This window comes from Echinococcus granulosus, assembly GCF_000524195.1.
Source record: "Echinococcus granulosus chromosome Unknown EG_S00183, whole genome shotgun sequence".
Taxonomy (NCBI): Eukaryota; Metazoa; Platyhelminthes; class Cestoda; order Cyclophyllidea; family Taeniidae; genus Echinococcus; species Echinococcus granulosus.
Genome location: NW_020170563.1, coordinates 89,794 through 103,684, shown reverse-complemented (window position 1 = coordinate 103,684; position 13,891 = coordinate 89,794). Strand labels below are relative to the sequence as shown.

The 13,891-nt window shown below is 37.6% G+C and overlaps 1 protein-coding gene across 1 annotated transcript; it reads right to left on the bottom strand. All coding sequences in view use genetic code 11, as the record gives it.

Moving 5' to 3' along the window:
- Window positions 1-2,460: 2,460 nt before the first annotated feature.
- On the bottom strand, window positions 2,461-7,098 carry EGR_10014 (hypothetical protein; the record flags this gene model as incomplete). The annotated part of the gene is made up of 4 exons (XM_024499263.1): window positions 2,461-2,583; window positions 2,767-2,856; window positions 4,464-4,543; window positions 6,978-7,098. The coding sequence occupies 4 exons, from the start codon at window positions 7,096-7,098 to the stop codon at window positions 2,461-2,463; spliced, it is 414 nt and encodes a 137-aa protein (XP_024346327.1).
- Window positions 7,099-13,891: the final 6,793 nt, after the last annotated feature.

Sequence of the window (13,891 nt, the reverse complement as noted above, 5' to 3'; positions counted from 1 at the left end):
CCTACGGGATGACACGAGACTCCACATCCTACCGCATGCCGCAAAGCGTACCCGTGAGGTGTGCACTTCAAGAAGGGAGTGAGGAAGAGGGAGAAGGCGATACTGTTTCCTTCTCATTGCCACTCTTCGTATTCCCCTCTCATTTCTGCCGATTTTAATTGATTGGTGTAGTTTGTTGGCGCTGCATAATTACCGGTGGAGCAAAAGTGGAATGAAACGGGGATAGCAACGCACGTGTTTCTTAAAGCCTTCATTGTCTATATGTAAGTAGAGAGGATCAACTGGGAAATATTAGTGGGATAGAAAAGATCACGTATGGTCTACCTTTTCCCTTGGCTTTTGAAGGCACAACATTTCATAAAATTGGAAATTCTGTCATCGTTGCAAAATACTGCTGAGTTTTATGGCGCCTAATTTAATTCGTAATTTGTGTAAAGAGTGGATACAATATTGTGATTGGATTACATATTACTTTTTCTTAATCGCCTCAATGACTCTTTTGAGAATGCAAATTAGAAGTTGTCTAACCTCTATAATACTAATAGGAACTTTTTCACAATGAAATTTCCACTTGGTTTCTCTGCTAGGTTCGGAAAATATCATTACAGTGCCTAAATATAGCGGGTTTTAAAATTGAAGTGCTTGAAGATTTATGAATTACCCACAATGTACACTCCAGACTTAGCTCCTGATTTAATTCAAATACCTTCCTTTTAGCGTGATTCATTTACTTTATGCAAATTCAATAAAGATCGTATCTAGGATTGCCATTTTAAGATTGCTTTTTAAAAAAATTTACGATTGTTGGAAATGCATTCAAACCCACAGTGAGGATTCCTATTCAAAGTTGCAGAAATTTCCATTAGTTACCTTTTCTTGAATGTCCCTAAAACCTTTCACAGTTAACGTTTGTATTGTAATTGCTTGGAGACACTTTGATTGTGTTATCATACACCATAAGGACCATACCAACTCGGCCTTCCTCAAATTAGTTTCCACAACTGAATTTAAGAATTTGCTCCCTGAAAGGTAGTTCTGGTTTCACTTTGGTGGCAGCCCAACGAGATATATAAGAAACGTTGCAAATCATTTCAAGAACGTATCCACATTCTAAACACTTCAAACACGGCTTATATACATAAGGAATGTAGGATCACTAGACAGCTGGTGTTAATAGCCGAATTTGCGGGGACTGAATCAGGAGGATCAAGACAACCGTGTCATCTGTTTGACGGATGGTACACTTTTAAGCTCCGCATTAAAATCTGAGACAAATGACACGGAATAATTAGGCGATAAAATTATTTTATAAACTTTTTAAAGTGGTATTATACCCCTGGTTAAATGTGACGATCGACCGCATCGCACTGACTCATCACTGAATACTTTAGATCATTCTGTATGGAGAGAAGGCAATGTTTAAACTCACCCATGAGGAGAACGCCACGTCACAAAGGTGGCCCAAATTATTAAGCACGCTATCTTCAGCACACTACGGTCGCTCTCCTTCAAGCTTGACGATTAGTTCTGTGAATTTCGGAATTATGATTCAATGGATTCTCGTTAAGATCGATTACAATTAAGTAGAACCTGGTTTCCTTCAACTGGTATCAGTTTTACAGAGCTCAAAACTGGACTATTTGTCGAAGGTTCATATGGTTGTGATCCCCCTTCTATAGCGGGTCTCCACAAATTTAGTCGAACAACGCATGCATCTTCCTTCTTCAACATTTAGGTTTAGCATATAGACAATAAAAGCAGGATTGCATTCCCTAAGACCATACAGAAGGTTTGTTGCGGAGTACAGAAGGACCAGGAGGTCTTTGACTTGGATGGGGAAACGTGGCACTATTTAAACAAATATTGCTTAGATTCACTGGATATGAGAAGAACTTAAACAGATAATTAGGCGATATTAAAACGGCAGTTAGATGGAAATGATGAATAAACGTGAATGAAGCCTGTAGACAAATTCACGATTTTTATTTTATTAAAATAGATTTGTTTATTCAGGTCAATGTTTCCACGATAATCAGGTGAGTTAAAAATTGTACCCTTTGTCAATTCACTTTTTGCCTTAAGTGGCACTTTGTAAATAAATGCACTTGACAGAATCCACGAATAGCAGAAATGACAAATAAATTTCATCATAGTTGAAGAATTATTAAAAGCTTCAAGACTGTATGATCTCCTTTATTGCCTTAAGGTTAATTACACTTCACTTGGATGCAGTTGTGATGATCGGCGCAGATGGGTAGAAACCGACACTACCAGGAACGGCACTCAACAAAAAGAGGGTCAGATGAGAAAACGATCTTCCTCTAAAGGATGCATAAAGATGTGCAGGCCTATTTAGTGCACTGGTAATCGGCATTCACGACAGTTGTAGATGTCTACTAAGACCTGTCCTGAATTCATAAACTACTTCCTGCCAAAGAAAAAATAAACAGCAGAGTAAGGTTAAATTGTATTGGAACTAGTCAAAAAATGTGTGAAAATTGGGAATTTTCCATCATTCTTAGCAAAATGAAATGGATGTGGACTACTCTGTTGATTTCTGTTGTAAGGGAAGCTGAATGATTTCTGGAAAATTTATGTTGGAAGTTGTAAAATAAAGTCCTTTTGAATCTAAAAAAAACAGTAACTAAATGTCATTGTAGGTGTGTTTTTGTCCTTGATGGTAATGCCTTTCGACATCATTGGAAGTGTTCAATTGCGGATGCGAAGTCAAAGTGCTATACTGCGAATGGTAAATCGGCTGCTGACAATTAGGTTAGTAATATCTTCCATCATTCCGCACTTTTGTAAAGAAAAAAACATTGGAGCATTTATTTGGAAAGCTAAATTATTCAACAGCTAAATAGAATAAGAAGCACCGATATAATGAAGTCGTGTTTAACTCCGTGAGGTTAGTTTTTTCTTTGCATTATGTAAAGCCGTAGATTTAGTACTATTTCTTAGTAATCTGTTTTTGCACCTTCTTAGAACTCATTGGATAAGGCATACTTCTTCACGCCAGCATATAAAATGGTAAAGTTATTTCTCTCTAGCTATACATAGCTTCAAACCTGGAGAGATACGAGTGTTTGGCTAAAGAAGCATTGGAAATTTCTTCATTCTTAACATGCATGCCCAGAAATACGTGGCATGAAATTTCCACAAATTAATTCAAATCTTTCTGTCATGAAACTGAATGAGTTTTAATAATAAACAGCTCAGAACTCAACAACCCGAGAATGGTTATAACCAATTGCAGCCCGGTTTAACCTCGAATCATGAATCACGCCTTCCTTAATGTGTTTGCTACCAGGATCTTAGGGAAAAATTGGCCTTCACGGTCTCGATGGTTTATTGTTCTGATGTACCAGTTGATTGATGTTTTTGTTCCCTCCAAATCCTAGTCACTACCTTTTGGTTTGACGTGTCTCACGTATGTGGCGTAACTAAAACAGACCAAAACATCTCAGTGTCACAAGCAAAAGTGGTAGATCTTAAAATAGGCACTCTGTCTTTCTTCAACCGATCGAAATTCGTCAACAATCTACAACTCTTGTTTGAAAATTGCACTGCCTGCACTACGTCAAAATGTCTATTGCCAGAAAAACACATTGTGGCAATTATTTCGGCCAAATAAAACTCTTACAAAAGAACGCCGTTTTATATCCCGAAAGTAGTTATCAGACATTACTTCCACATCAGGCAAAATTGTATAGTGATTCCGAAGTTTACAGGATCCGTCTAAGCCTCCCAATCACATTTATCCGTCTCAAATACAACCAATGGTGTTATATGCAAGATCGCATTCTCAAGAATGGGGTACGAATAACCCACTATGGTGAAAAATTGGACTAGCTGCATGTGACAGAGAATTGGTAAATTAAAAGTTTATGAAATAATGATGAGAGTTTGAGCCACTTTTAAAACTCCCTGATTTGATTTTGTTGAAGTGTGCCACCCTATGAGAGCAGATCTCCCGTATGATACAAATGTTTATGTATTGAGATAAATTTGTAATTTGTTGCAAACCGAATGTAGCTTTTTAAATTTTTGAGGGGATAGACTCTTCATATTCATCATAAAATGTTCGCTATTCATCGAATTAAATGGGTAGTGGAACAGGGCTATCGAATGGTTAGTCCATCATAAAGTGGTAAATTACGGAAAATAATAATAATAGTTATGATTGGGAAAAAGTGCCTTTTAACTACTTTTTCAGCCTTCCGTCCCTTCGTTTAAACGGTCAGACTGTAAATAAAACTGGGAAGCCAACTTTTTCATTCATATTGAGCGATGCAGCATTGATGTGGGACCGTCGAAATCCAGACAAAACATTCCCAGACTTGTCTGCCTAAGTTCGAAGTAAACACACTAACAACACACTCATGAAAAATCTTGGCTTAAGAATATACCACGTTAGATTCTATTCATCATTACCCACAATCTTCTATGATTAAAGTTCTTACTTTAACGGTGCTTTCACATGATAATATAGAAGCGGTAAACTGATGCGTCAAACTCCGTACGCATGTTATTGTAGGTACACCTATTGTAACTTTAATAATCTATTCAGGGCCAGAATTTTATTTGCACGCTAACAAAAAAGAATCACATGAAGGCGTATTTTATATTTTCACTGAATCGACAGATTAAAAGAGTATTTCGTCAAGAAGGAATGCAAAGCTGATATTCGTTTAAACATTTGAGTTGAGGTCGGCAATCTGAACTGATTCTGCGGCTCCAACAAAATTTTCAAGACCTCTGGTAAGGGCAAGGTTGTTTCAGTCGCAATAGGACCAACCGAAGATGGCAATGTGGCGAGATCTGGGTGAGTCAGACAAGAAGGGCCGGTCTTCCCCACCCAGCCGCAAGTGGCGGACGTTAATTGGCTTGTTTTTGTGTGCCTGTACGCGGGATTGCAATGACGGCAACTATTATCCGCACCACACGCATGTGATAGCACACATCACAGCCTGCCAGGGATCCAATCACTGCACTCCCTCTAGTCGTCCAAGTACCGTGAATGCCAGCCTCCACGCTTCCCATTGGTCAGTTTGGTCGATTGCAAGCCCACAAACACACGGATACTTACATGCACACAGCCCGTGAATTGGTATCGAGAGAGGAGGAAGAAGGAGTGGTTTTCTGTGTCCACTCTTTTGTGGGAATTTGAAATTTTCTTTTCCTCCTCGTTCTCTTTCGATCTAACATGTCTGCAGGAGCTGCGGTGATGAATGTTCGTCAGAGCAACAAGGACACCCAAGTCCTCAAGGTCGGTGGGGAGATGTTTGATCAGGAGGGTCATCGTGTTGATGTCACCGTCTGGTTTCGTCATCGTAATGAAGCACTCTATTGTGAGTCACTTCTCCAGCCTCCCCTTCATATCTCCACCCCTCATTTCTATTGGCTGGTTCGTCGTTGGGTTGTGATAATGGTCATGGGTACTCACGCTAAAGAACATTCTAAGATTCAGACGAACCATTTATTATCGTATGGGAGGAGAAAGCAATAATGTTTCAGAAACTAAGACGATCCTTTATTTTTTGATGCCTATCTGCAGAATAATTTGAAAGCTTTTTTCAAAACAAATGCAAGCTGACTAATGTTTTACTTGGTTGTAAGCACAGCCTTAACGGTTAGATCTTTAATATTCTTAAAGACATTGAGCAAAGATGAGCTCAGCACCGGTTCTATGCCAAAGTCACTGCTTTATGTGAGGGTTAACCTCCAAAACGAACGCACCTCTTTTAAATGTCTCAAAAAGTGTCATCCTTTAAGATTCGGTTAAACCGTCGGTGAAATAGCTAATTTGGAATTAGGTTGTCCACAATTATAAAAGATTGGGCAAACATATTAGTTTGGCAGTCTTTAAAATAGCACGTAAAGTTACTTTTTCCTAACTATGCTGGCTCCTTTCAACACTGCCGATCGGTAACAGAATGGGTTGCATTTTCAGCGAAAATAAGTCATTTTACCAGTGCTTGATATCGCATTTTACAGCCATCTTCAGAGCATTTTAAATAGACAATAGGTAAGCTCAAGCGCTCCTGCGGCCGTTATCTAGGCCAATTCGCAGGCCAATGGGTTTGTCACATAAAGGCTATTTGCTGGGTGAAGTCTATCTGTCTAGGTCATAGTAAGGCCAAACTCAATTAAAAGGCATTACCTAAAAGGCATAGCTCTTCGATATCGTTGAAAAGTTCACGCATTTAAAGATCCTTTCGATTAGCGTTCATGGCAGCAGTACACGGAATTGGCAGAGGGTTTGGTTTTTGACCACGATAGGTACCATACTACGGAATCTTGTTTTCAGTCTTCATTTATGCACAACTTCCAGCCCTTATTAATTTTTATGAAATAGATGTGAATATGACAGTTAATTCACACCAATGTCATTGGCTACCTCACTTAAACAACAAAATGTTCTGTTAGCCTGGATTTTTCTAGTAGCATTTTCACAGAACGCAGACCGATGCTGAATCGCATGTATGAAAATGGCAGTGTTGACCGCTAGGACTACGACTACTACTACCATCGCTACCTCTGCTGGCATTCTCATCATCCAATGCACGCGAGGTTTACATTTGACCTCATTAAAAAGCGGTGTGCAACCTTGGCAAGTTTTCTGTCCCGAGTTGATTGGCCAGGGATGTACGCTATTCTTGATTAACCCAAAGATCTGGCTACTGTTTTTTACTGGATATCAGATTTTCAAATATAATTAGGTTAAGGTGCAAGATGCCTTTTTCCGACTAAGATGATGCTAATCACGATGGCACCTTAATTTTCGGAATGTTAATTCGATACTTTCTCTTTTAAATGGGAATCCATTCAACCTACTAAAATATTTTCTTTTTATACTACTTCGTCATATTCCGAATTGTCTGCGGCAAGATTTCGTTTTTAATGCCAATTTTTGGGGTATTTTTTAACCAAAAGGTTAAACTTGGTTTTTGAACAAAGTCAAAGTGATTTCTGACCTGCAAACTCATTATTGAAACAAGCAAAGTTAATCAGGATAATGGGGCTATTGATTCCATTTAGCGCCATGGAAAAGCAAGGAAATAGAAGTACATTGATTACACGGATTCCAAGGTTCATGAATCACCTATTTCTAAGGGAATATTGGTGGTAACGCTACGCCATAGTCTAGCCACGACAACCAAAACATTTTATGATTAGTCCCAATTCCATTATTACTCCCCTTGCTGGAGTCATGGACTTTATTGGCTTCGGTTTTGTTGCAAATCTGTAGTAAATGGATGATATGGAGTTCGATGTGACAAAAGACGGAGATAGGAATGTATAGATAAGCCATGCCATCAGACATGAATGCACTCGATTTCAAGGTGAATTGCAATGTTAGTAGTCCACTGGAGATGTATCAATCAAACCTCTGCGGAGGCATACGCACCCACATCCACCCACGCACCTAAAGGGATGGGAAAGGTAAAACTAAAAGTGGGCTTACATGTTCTTCCCCGTGGTGGTGGTGTCGATGATTGCAATAACCCTCCCATTCGTTTGACACAGTTGACTTTGCCTCCATCCACCCACTCACTAGAGTAGCAATGCACGACGCTACACAACATCGCAGTCATCCTATTTTCTGTGCGCCTAGTTATCAGCACTACTAATCATCTGTACTGGCATGATCGGTAGTGTTGATGGTCATAATGCCAGCTTTGCCGTCTTTTCTTGTAATCAGTTCCGTAGTAAAATAAGTCCACTAAGAGGACATTCAATCAATGCAAAATTTCCAACTTTTTTGTCTTTTCAAACGGATATTCATGTGAAAATGGCAATAGGATCTTGTTCTTGTACGAAGACGACAGGCATCGGAAATGAGGGTTATTCTGTTCTGAAATTTTCAAAAAGATTCTATGTGTGTTTTGATTGAGACGCTTAAGTCTAGTCAACTAAAGTGATATATCTCGGGTATTGCTGGCATTATTTGGAATATTGACCTACTTAAAATACACATGTGATGCTGCCACCTTTTATGTGTGATGTCCCCATTTTATTTTCTGTATTTGTAGGCCACACATTTGTGGCATACAATCTTTACCAATTTGATGACGATCATTTGTATAAGTCGTGCCGCAAATAGATTGTCTCGGTTTGAAATACAATGGGGCGATATAGGATGTTCTTGGTATGAGGAAAGTTACCAAATTTTTATTTTTTAGTTAAGAGTTGTTCTGATTAAAAATTACACACTTGGTGTCAAACTAGAAAAATAGGCCATATGAACTGTGATGGTCGATTTTCTTTGAATACTCTGACAATCAAGGTGTTGGAAAAAACCATCGGATTCTGTAGAAATCTAGAAGCCAATTTTGCTTCAAATTGAACAAGCGCAAAATGTCTGTAAATGAAAAAATATGTGCGATTTCTTTGGGAAGTTAATAGATATCGTCTAGGAATGTTAAAATAATCGTTTTAGTTCCCCTTACTTTACTTGGTCTCCTGTAAACATTTTAAAGCATAAGTACGAAAATTGGAATTTTGCTGCCTGCTTTGAGACCTCTTAATATTTTTGCACTTGTTCACAGTTGTTTTGCGGCAATGGTCGATGAAACGCCAATATTCGGATTTTTTCTTGCAATCAAACCTATCGGAACATAAATTATCCTAAGGAAATCCCATCTCTGTCACTAATTACCGCCAATTTTCATTAAACATCCATTTAAAAATTGAAGTTTCTGATTTCATCAAACGAGTAGTCTCCATCATCATTTTTCGTCAAAAAGTAGTGTCTGAACCTCTTGAATGGTGCGATTTGGTGATCGTATGCACTTGTTGCGAAACATCTAGTAAATTCCGTGCTTATGGGTAGTCATTTCGAGTGTCTCAACGTATGCTATCTTTTTAAGTGACATTGGTTCTAGACAGACGTCTCGTTTCTGTGTATTTTCAATGTGTTTAGCATAATAGCTCTGGAGAGAATCTCGGCGTGTATATGTTATTGATGGTCGGATGTGTTGATAACTGAATTGCTAAGATTCGATTTCCCTCGTGTAGGTTGTAGCCTAAACGTACTCATGGAGATTTCAGTTAATGAAAGTGGGTATCAAAGGTATGTGAAATTTTGGGGCTGATTTAGATCCATGGTGAACACTAATTTAATAAGCTGCCGTGTGTGAAGACATGGTGCACCTTCGACCATGCACTTCAAAAGGAAAACGAATTTTAAGTGTTGTAAATCCTACTTTAGCATAAGTAAAATTTTGTCGTAACAGTTTGTAAAACTACCATTTCTGTTTTCTTTAGACTTTCTTTGTCTCCCCACTTTCCTAATGCATAAGTCAACTGCATTTCGTGCACACAAATCCATATAAACCGCAATTACACAAAACGCATGAAGGACAATGAAATTGATGTAGAATGGTCTTAATCTGAGGAAAACCATATTTCATTTTGATGAATTTTGACTTTCAGTTGATTTAGTAAGTAAATTAATGACGCTTGGCATCATGTTGGAATGATAGAGCAACTGACGGTCGATTTTTCCTGGAGATCCTTCCATAGAATGTGTTAAAACACATTAAACTTCCAGGGCGAATCTTCATTTGAATGGTTTTTTATTTCGGTGCGGTTTTTAAAAACTTTTTAAGCGTAACCTTAGAGTAAATGGCTGAATAAAAGCTTTGTTTTCTGAATTCTTAGGTGAATGAACGGCTGCGTTGGTTGAAATGTCAAGGTTTTACGCCTTGTGGTTAAGTCTAGGGTGATTAAATTATTTGTTGACTAAATAAGCGGTTGTAGAGCATGAATATTTAGGCATGCAGCAGAATATAAATTCAAAAATAACTAGGAAGAAGAGGACAGTTGTGAATCTTATGGATAAATCACCTCGCCTCATTGGTCCAAAACGCATTTTAAATCAGGAAGCATCTAAAAATGACTGGATGTTTTTCTTATTTGGATTGTTCTCATTTATTTCACTTTCCTGCAATAGGTGAAATTAATGTTTTAGTTACTTAATTATCTAGGTTTTATTTAAGGAAAGCAAATTAATATTGGAAAAGAGTGTCTCATTCTAACATAGTTTCACTACACTTTGAAGGCTAATTTTCGGGCAATTTTAAGAGGGCAAACTTTACTGCCTCCACTTCGTGCGGGTTGGTGGTCAAAACGCCAATATTCTATTTCCTTCACAAGATTCATCGTAATTGAGTTCTGCTTTGGCATAAAAAATCGTCACATGGCATGAATAATGAAGGCGTTTTGCACTTAAATTGAACACAAATTAAGGCGAAATTATCACATAAAGACCCTTAGACCCTGGGGTTACTTCAGCACCAAAGGTCTTGATCACATCAATGGAATACATTATCATGTTTTTCTCGTTCAAATTACATTTTGTATTTCTGTTAGTCCAAATAACTTAATTCCCCCCTCGTTTAGTGCGCTGCTACTTTTTCGGTCAAGAAACGTACTAATTCATGCAGAACTGGAATAATTTGCCTTTTTAGATGTTATGCGCTTGGCACGATAATTTCAGGACAAACTCCAGGAAAAACCTCTTTTGCCCTTTTATTATCCTCTGGTTGATAAAAGCGAAAAAAGTTTTGATACACCTTGTAAGCTAACTCCGGTGGGAATTTAATAATGAAAAAATCCTCATATAAGTATGTTTTATTGAAACAACTTACGAGTATTCTACGACAAAATGGAAATGCGGAAAGAGACATCATTGAATTTCCCCTCGAAATTGCGCAATTAAGTAGGCCCTCTGGAATACTGCGGAATCTACCCCTATCTTGCAGAGTTGTGATTTTCAGTAGTAAACCATTATGGCATTTCACACATTCCATTTTACCCTTTAAGAACTTATTTATGCTCCATTGAATCATAGAACATTTAGAAATATGATAAATACCCATTTTTCCCTAACAGTCGAATGCACTCGTAACGAAGGAATGAAAATTATACCGGGGAACATGGGAAATCCATTGTATGCTTAAAGTGCAAAATTCGTAATAAAGGGAGCTGTTTGAAAAGTTACCGACCTCATTGACTAAATATTCTTAACTTGCATTATTCCCAGTGTGACAACTTTTTCGATGTTATAGGTGAGTGCATGGACATCCAACATCCTCAATTAGCTTTGCTATTGAAATTTCACTTTCGTGACTACTTTAACAAATCTTTTTAACCTATGCAGAGTTCTGCTTTCGTCATTTCCGAACATTCCAACCCACTCCTAGAGGACATAACCACAAAATAAAAATTCGTCTCTGTGCAGTACACACAAACATTGTCAGCGACACATCTTCCGCCTACAAAAGTACATGACGTAAAGCAGTTAACGGGTAAATTTAGTAGCTATCTTTTGGATTTGTTTAATTCGTTCAGATAAGAAATTTATGTGTCCAGGATAAACACTCCCTTCCACACTATCCATCCTACAGTAAGACGCCGCTCCATCATTATTAATTCATGCTATTTATGGGTTTTGGATCCATCTTCACTCCATATGGTAGATCCATTCTTTCAAGCAGAATAGGTCAGTCGAAAAGTTCAGACCTGATTAATTTGTTGCATAACATCTAGAAAACATCTACAAAAGTGGCCATATTAACAGTAGTTAGACCATTCGCTCCCAAGATTTTGAAGGAACATTGATCACTACAACCAAAATATCTGTTTCTCAAATGGTGCTACTTGTCACTAATTTTCTGATCAATTTTGTTGTTACTCAAAATCCAAGGAAAGGTTACTTTGCTCCTCGACTCAACAACCCTCTCACCTTATTTTATTATTTTAAACTCGTCTGCACACAATTTGGTGTTCGTAGCTATTGTTAAATGGGTAAAGAGCATGTGTCTTGTGAGTGTAACTTCGGACCCAGGTAATGAACTTGGGATGTCACGGGTATATACGAGGCTTATGGTGAGATTATCAACGTTAAAGGTTAGTCTTTGTGATATTGGTACCTTCCCTTAAATCGACCACACAGCAAACAAGAAAGCCATTCAAATCATTTTCCCAAATTTATGAATAAAAAAGTGTCCCCGAAGATATTACTTAGTCTTTGGAAGGAATGAAACGAATTCATTTACTTCTCATCTTGTTTTAAGGTTTTATTGTAATGAGCACTGACAAAGTTAAACAGCATCTTCACAATTGCCAGCTGTTTAGTAGCAGAGATGCAAGCCGATAATTGAATGGGTGAGCTCCATCCCATTTTATTTTTTTCAATAATAGTTCAGATGCACCCCAGTAACCAACTTACCCCTTAAGATGGACCCGTGGTAAAAGGTTAGGTGTATTTTTTGCAACCATATCTCTGTGAAATGAATTTTCATAGGGGAAGAGAAGAATATGTGGTATGGCTGATGCTTCTTTCATTACAAAAGAATGAAGCTCTTTGTTCGATTCTACTTGTCTTAATGTAATCTAATCAAGGATGGCACTTAAAAACACATCCTTATTTTTGCGATCAAATACTTGGATTAGAAAATGCTGAACGTCTTTAAGCTAAAAATTGTTGCAAATTTATGAGTCACCTTTATTTGGACTTTGTTATCTTTCTCAATTAAATAATCAGTCACTCGATCATTGAACACTGAGACTGTTTCTGGAAATCCCGCGGGATGTTTAAAATCCTATATTTTGTTCTTTTTTATTGAATTATGGTGTGTATGCATTTCGTTTTCAACTTTTCACTCCTTAGTCGTTTCAATTTGTCACGGATTCTGATTTGTTAAGTGATAAATATAAAAATAGCACAAATTTCAACAGTGATTTTTCAAAGCAATTTTAAAAACAGTTTCACAAAATTCTGGCAACCTATTTTCACTCGGCTTGAAACATCACGTGAATGCAGGAATGAATGAATGGGCACATATATATATCTATGTACATGCATATATATGTGCTAGTAACGCCCAATTTTCTTACCTGAACTTACACTTCACATATGCGTGACTTACTCGGTTAAAAGGTTATGAATCGAAGTAGAAAGAGAAAGGAGGAGAAAATTAAGCGGTGCTTCCAGTTTGAACAATGAAACATAGGACTCTACATGTCAACAGCTGCCTTTCTTTCCAATTAATCGCCAAAATTTTTGACGCACTTTATCACAAAAGGCCACACATACGTTACGGAAATATGGGAATCAAACATTATTCAACCCGTTCTTGTTTCATTTATCCTGTAAATTGACTGAAATATTTCGCCCCTATATTAATTCTCATACCACCAGTGTCGCATATCTGTGCTACTCCAATTTTATCTCCCAAGGTTAGTTGCATCGGATCGTGTTCAAACCAAACTAGCTGGATTTGGATCCAAGAATGAAGGCATAGGATGCTTTCGATCGGTGAACGATTACGAATGCTTACTTTTCGAGCAATATTTAGCGTGCTCGTTTCCAGTAGTCGTGTCAGACTCGGATGGTCGGTTTGCCTTGGTGACCCCAATGATGAGCTCGCTAAAGGAGGGAATCCCAGAAACAGCAGTTTCTCGTCCTAAAATTGTTTATAATCTAGCATTATTAAAAATATAACTAAACATGAACTAGCGATATAAAAATTCTTTTTTGGAAAAAGTGACATTTGAACACAATACATTTTTGGGATTTGTTTTGTCTTGCAACGTAAGAATGACCTATTTCGATGAAAGGAGTAATTCAGAAATTCTATAGTTATTGATTAAAAATTTTGTTTTACTAAATGCTCACTTCATCCTATATACTCCGTTTAAGAATTCAAAGCAATTACAGGAATAACCAATTCGTTTGTTTAAGTCGTTTCCGTCACCTTCCATATTTTCACCGTGTTTTAAAAGCATTGAAAATTCGCTTGTTAAAACGTGTGCAAAATGATCATAACTACTTGATGATGGAAGCATTTTTAAATTATCTGGCTATTTCATTGCATTAACC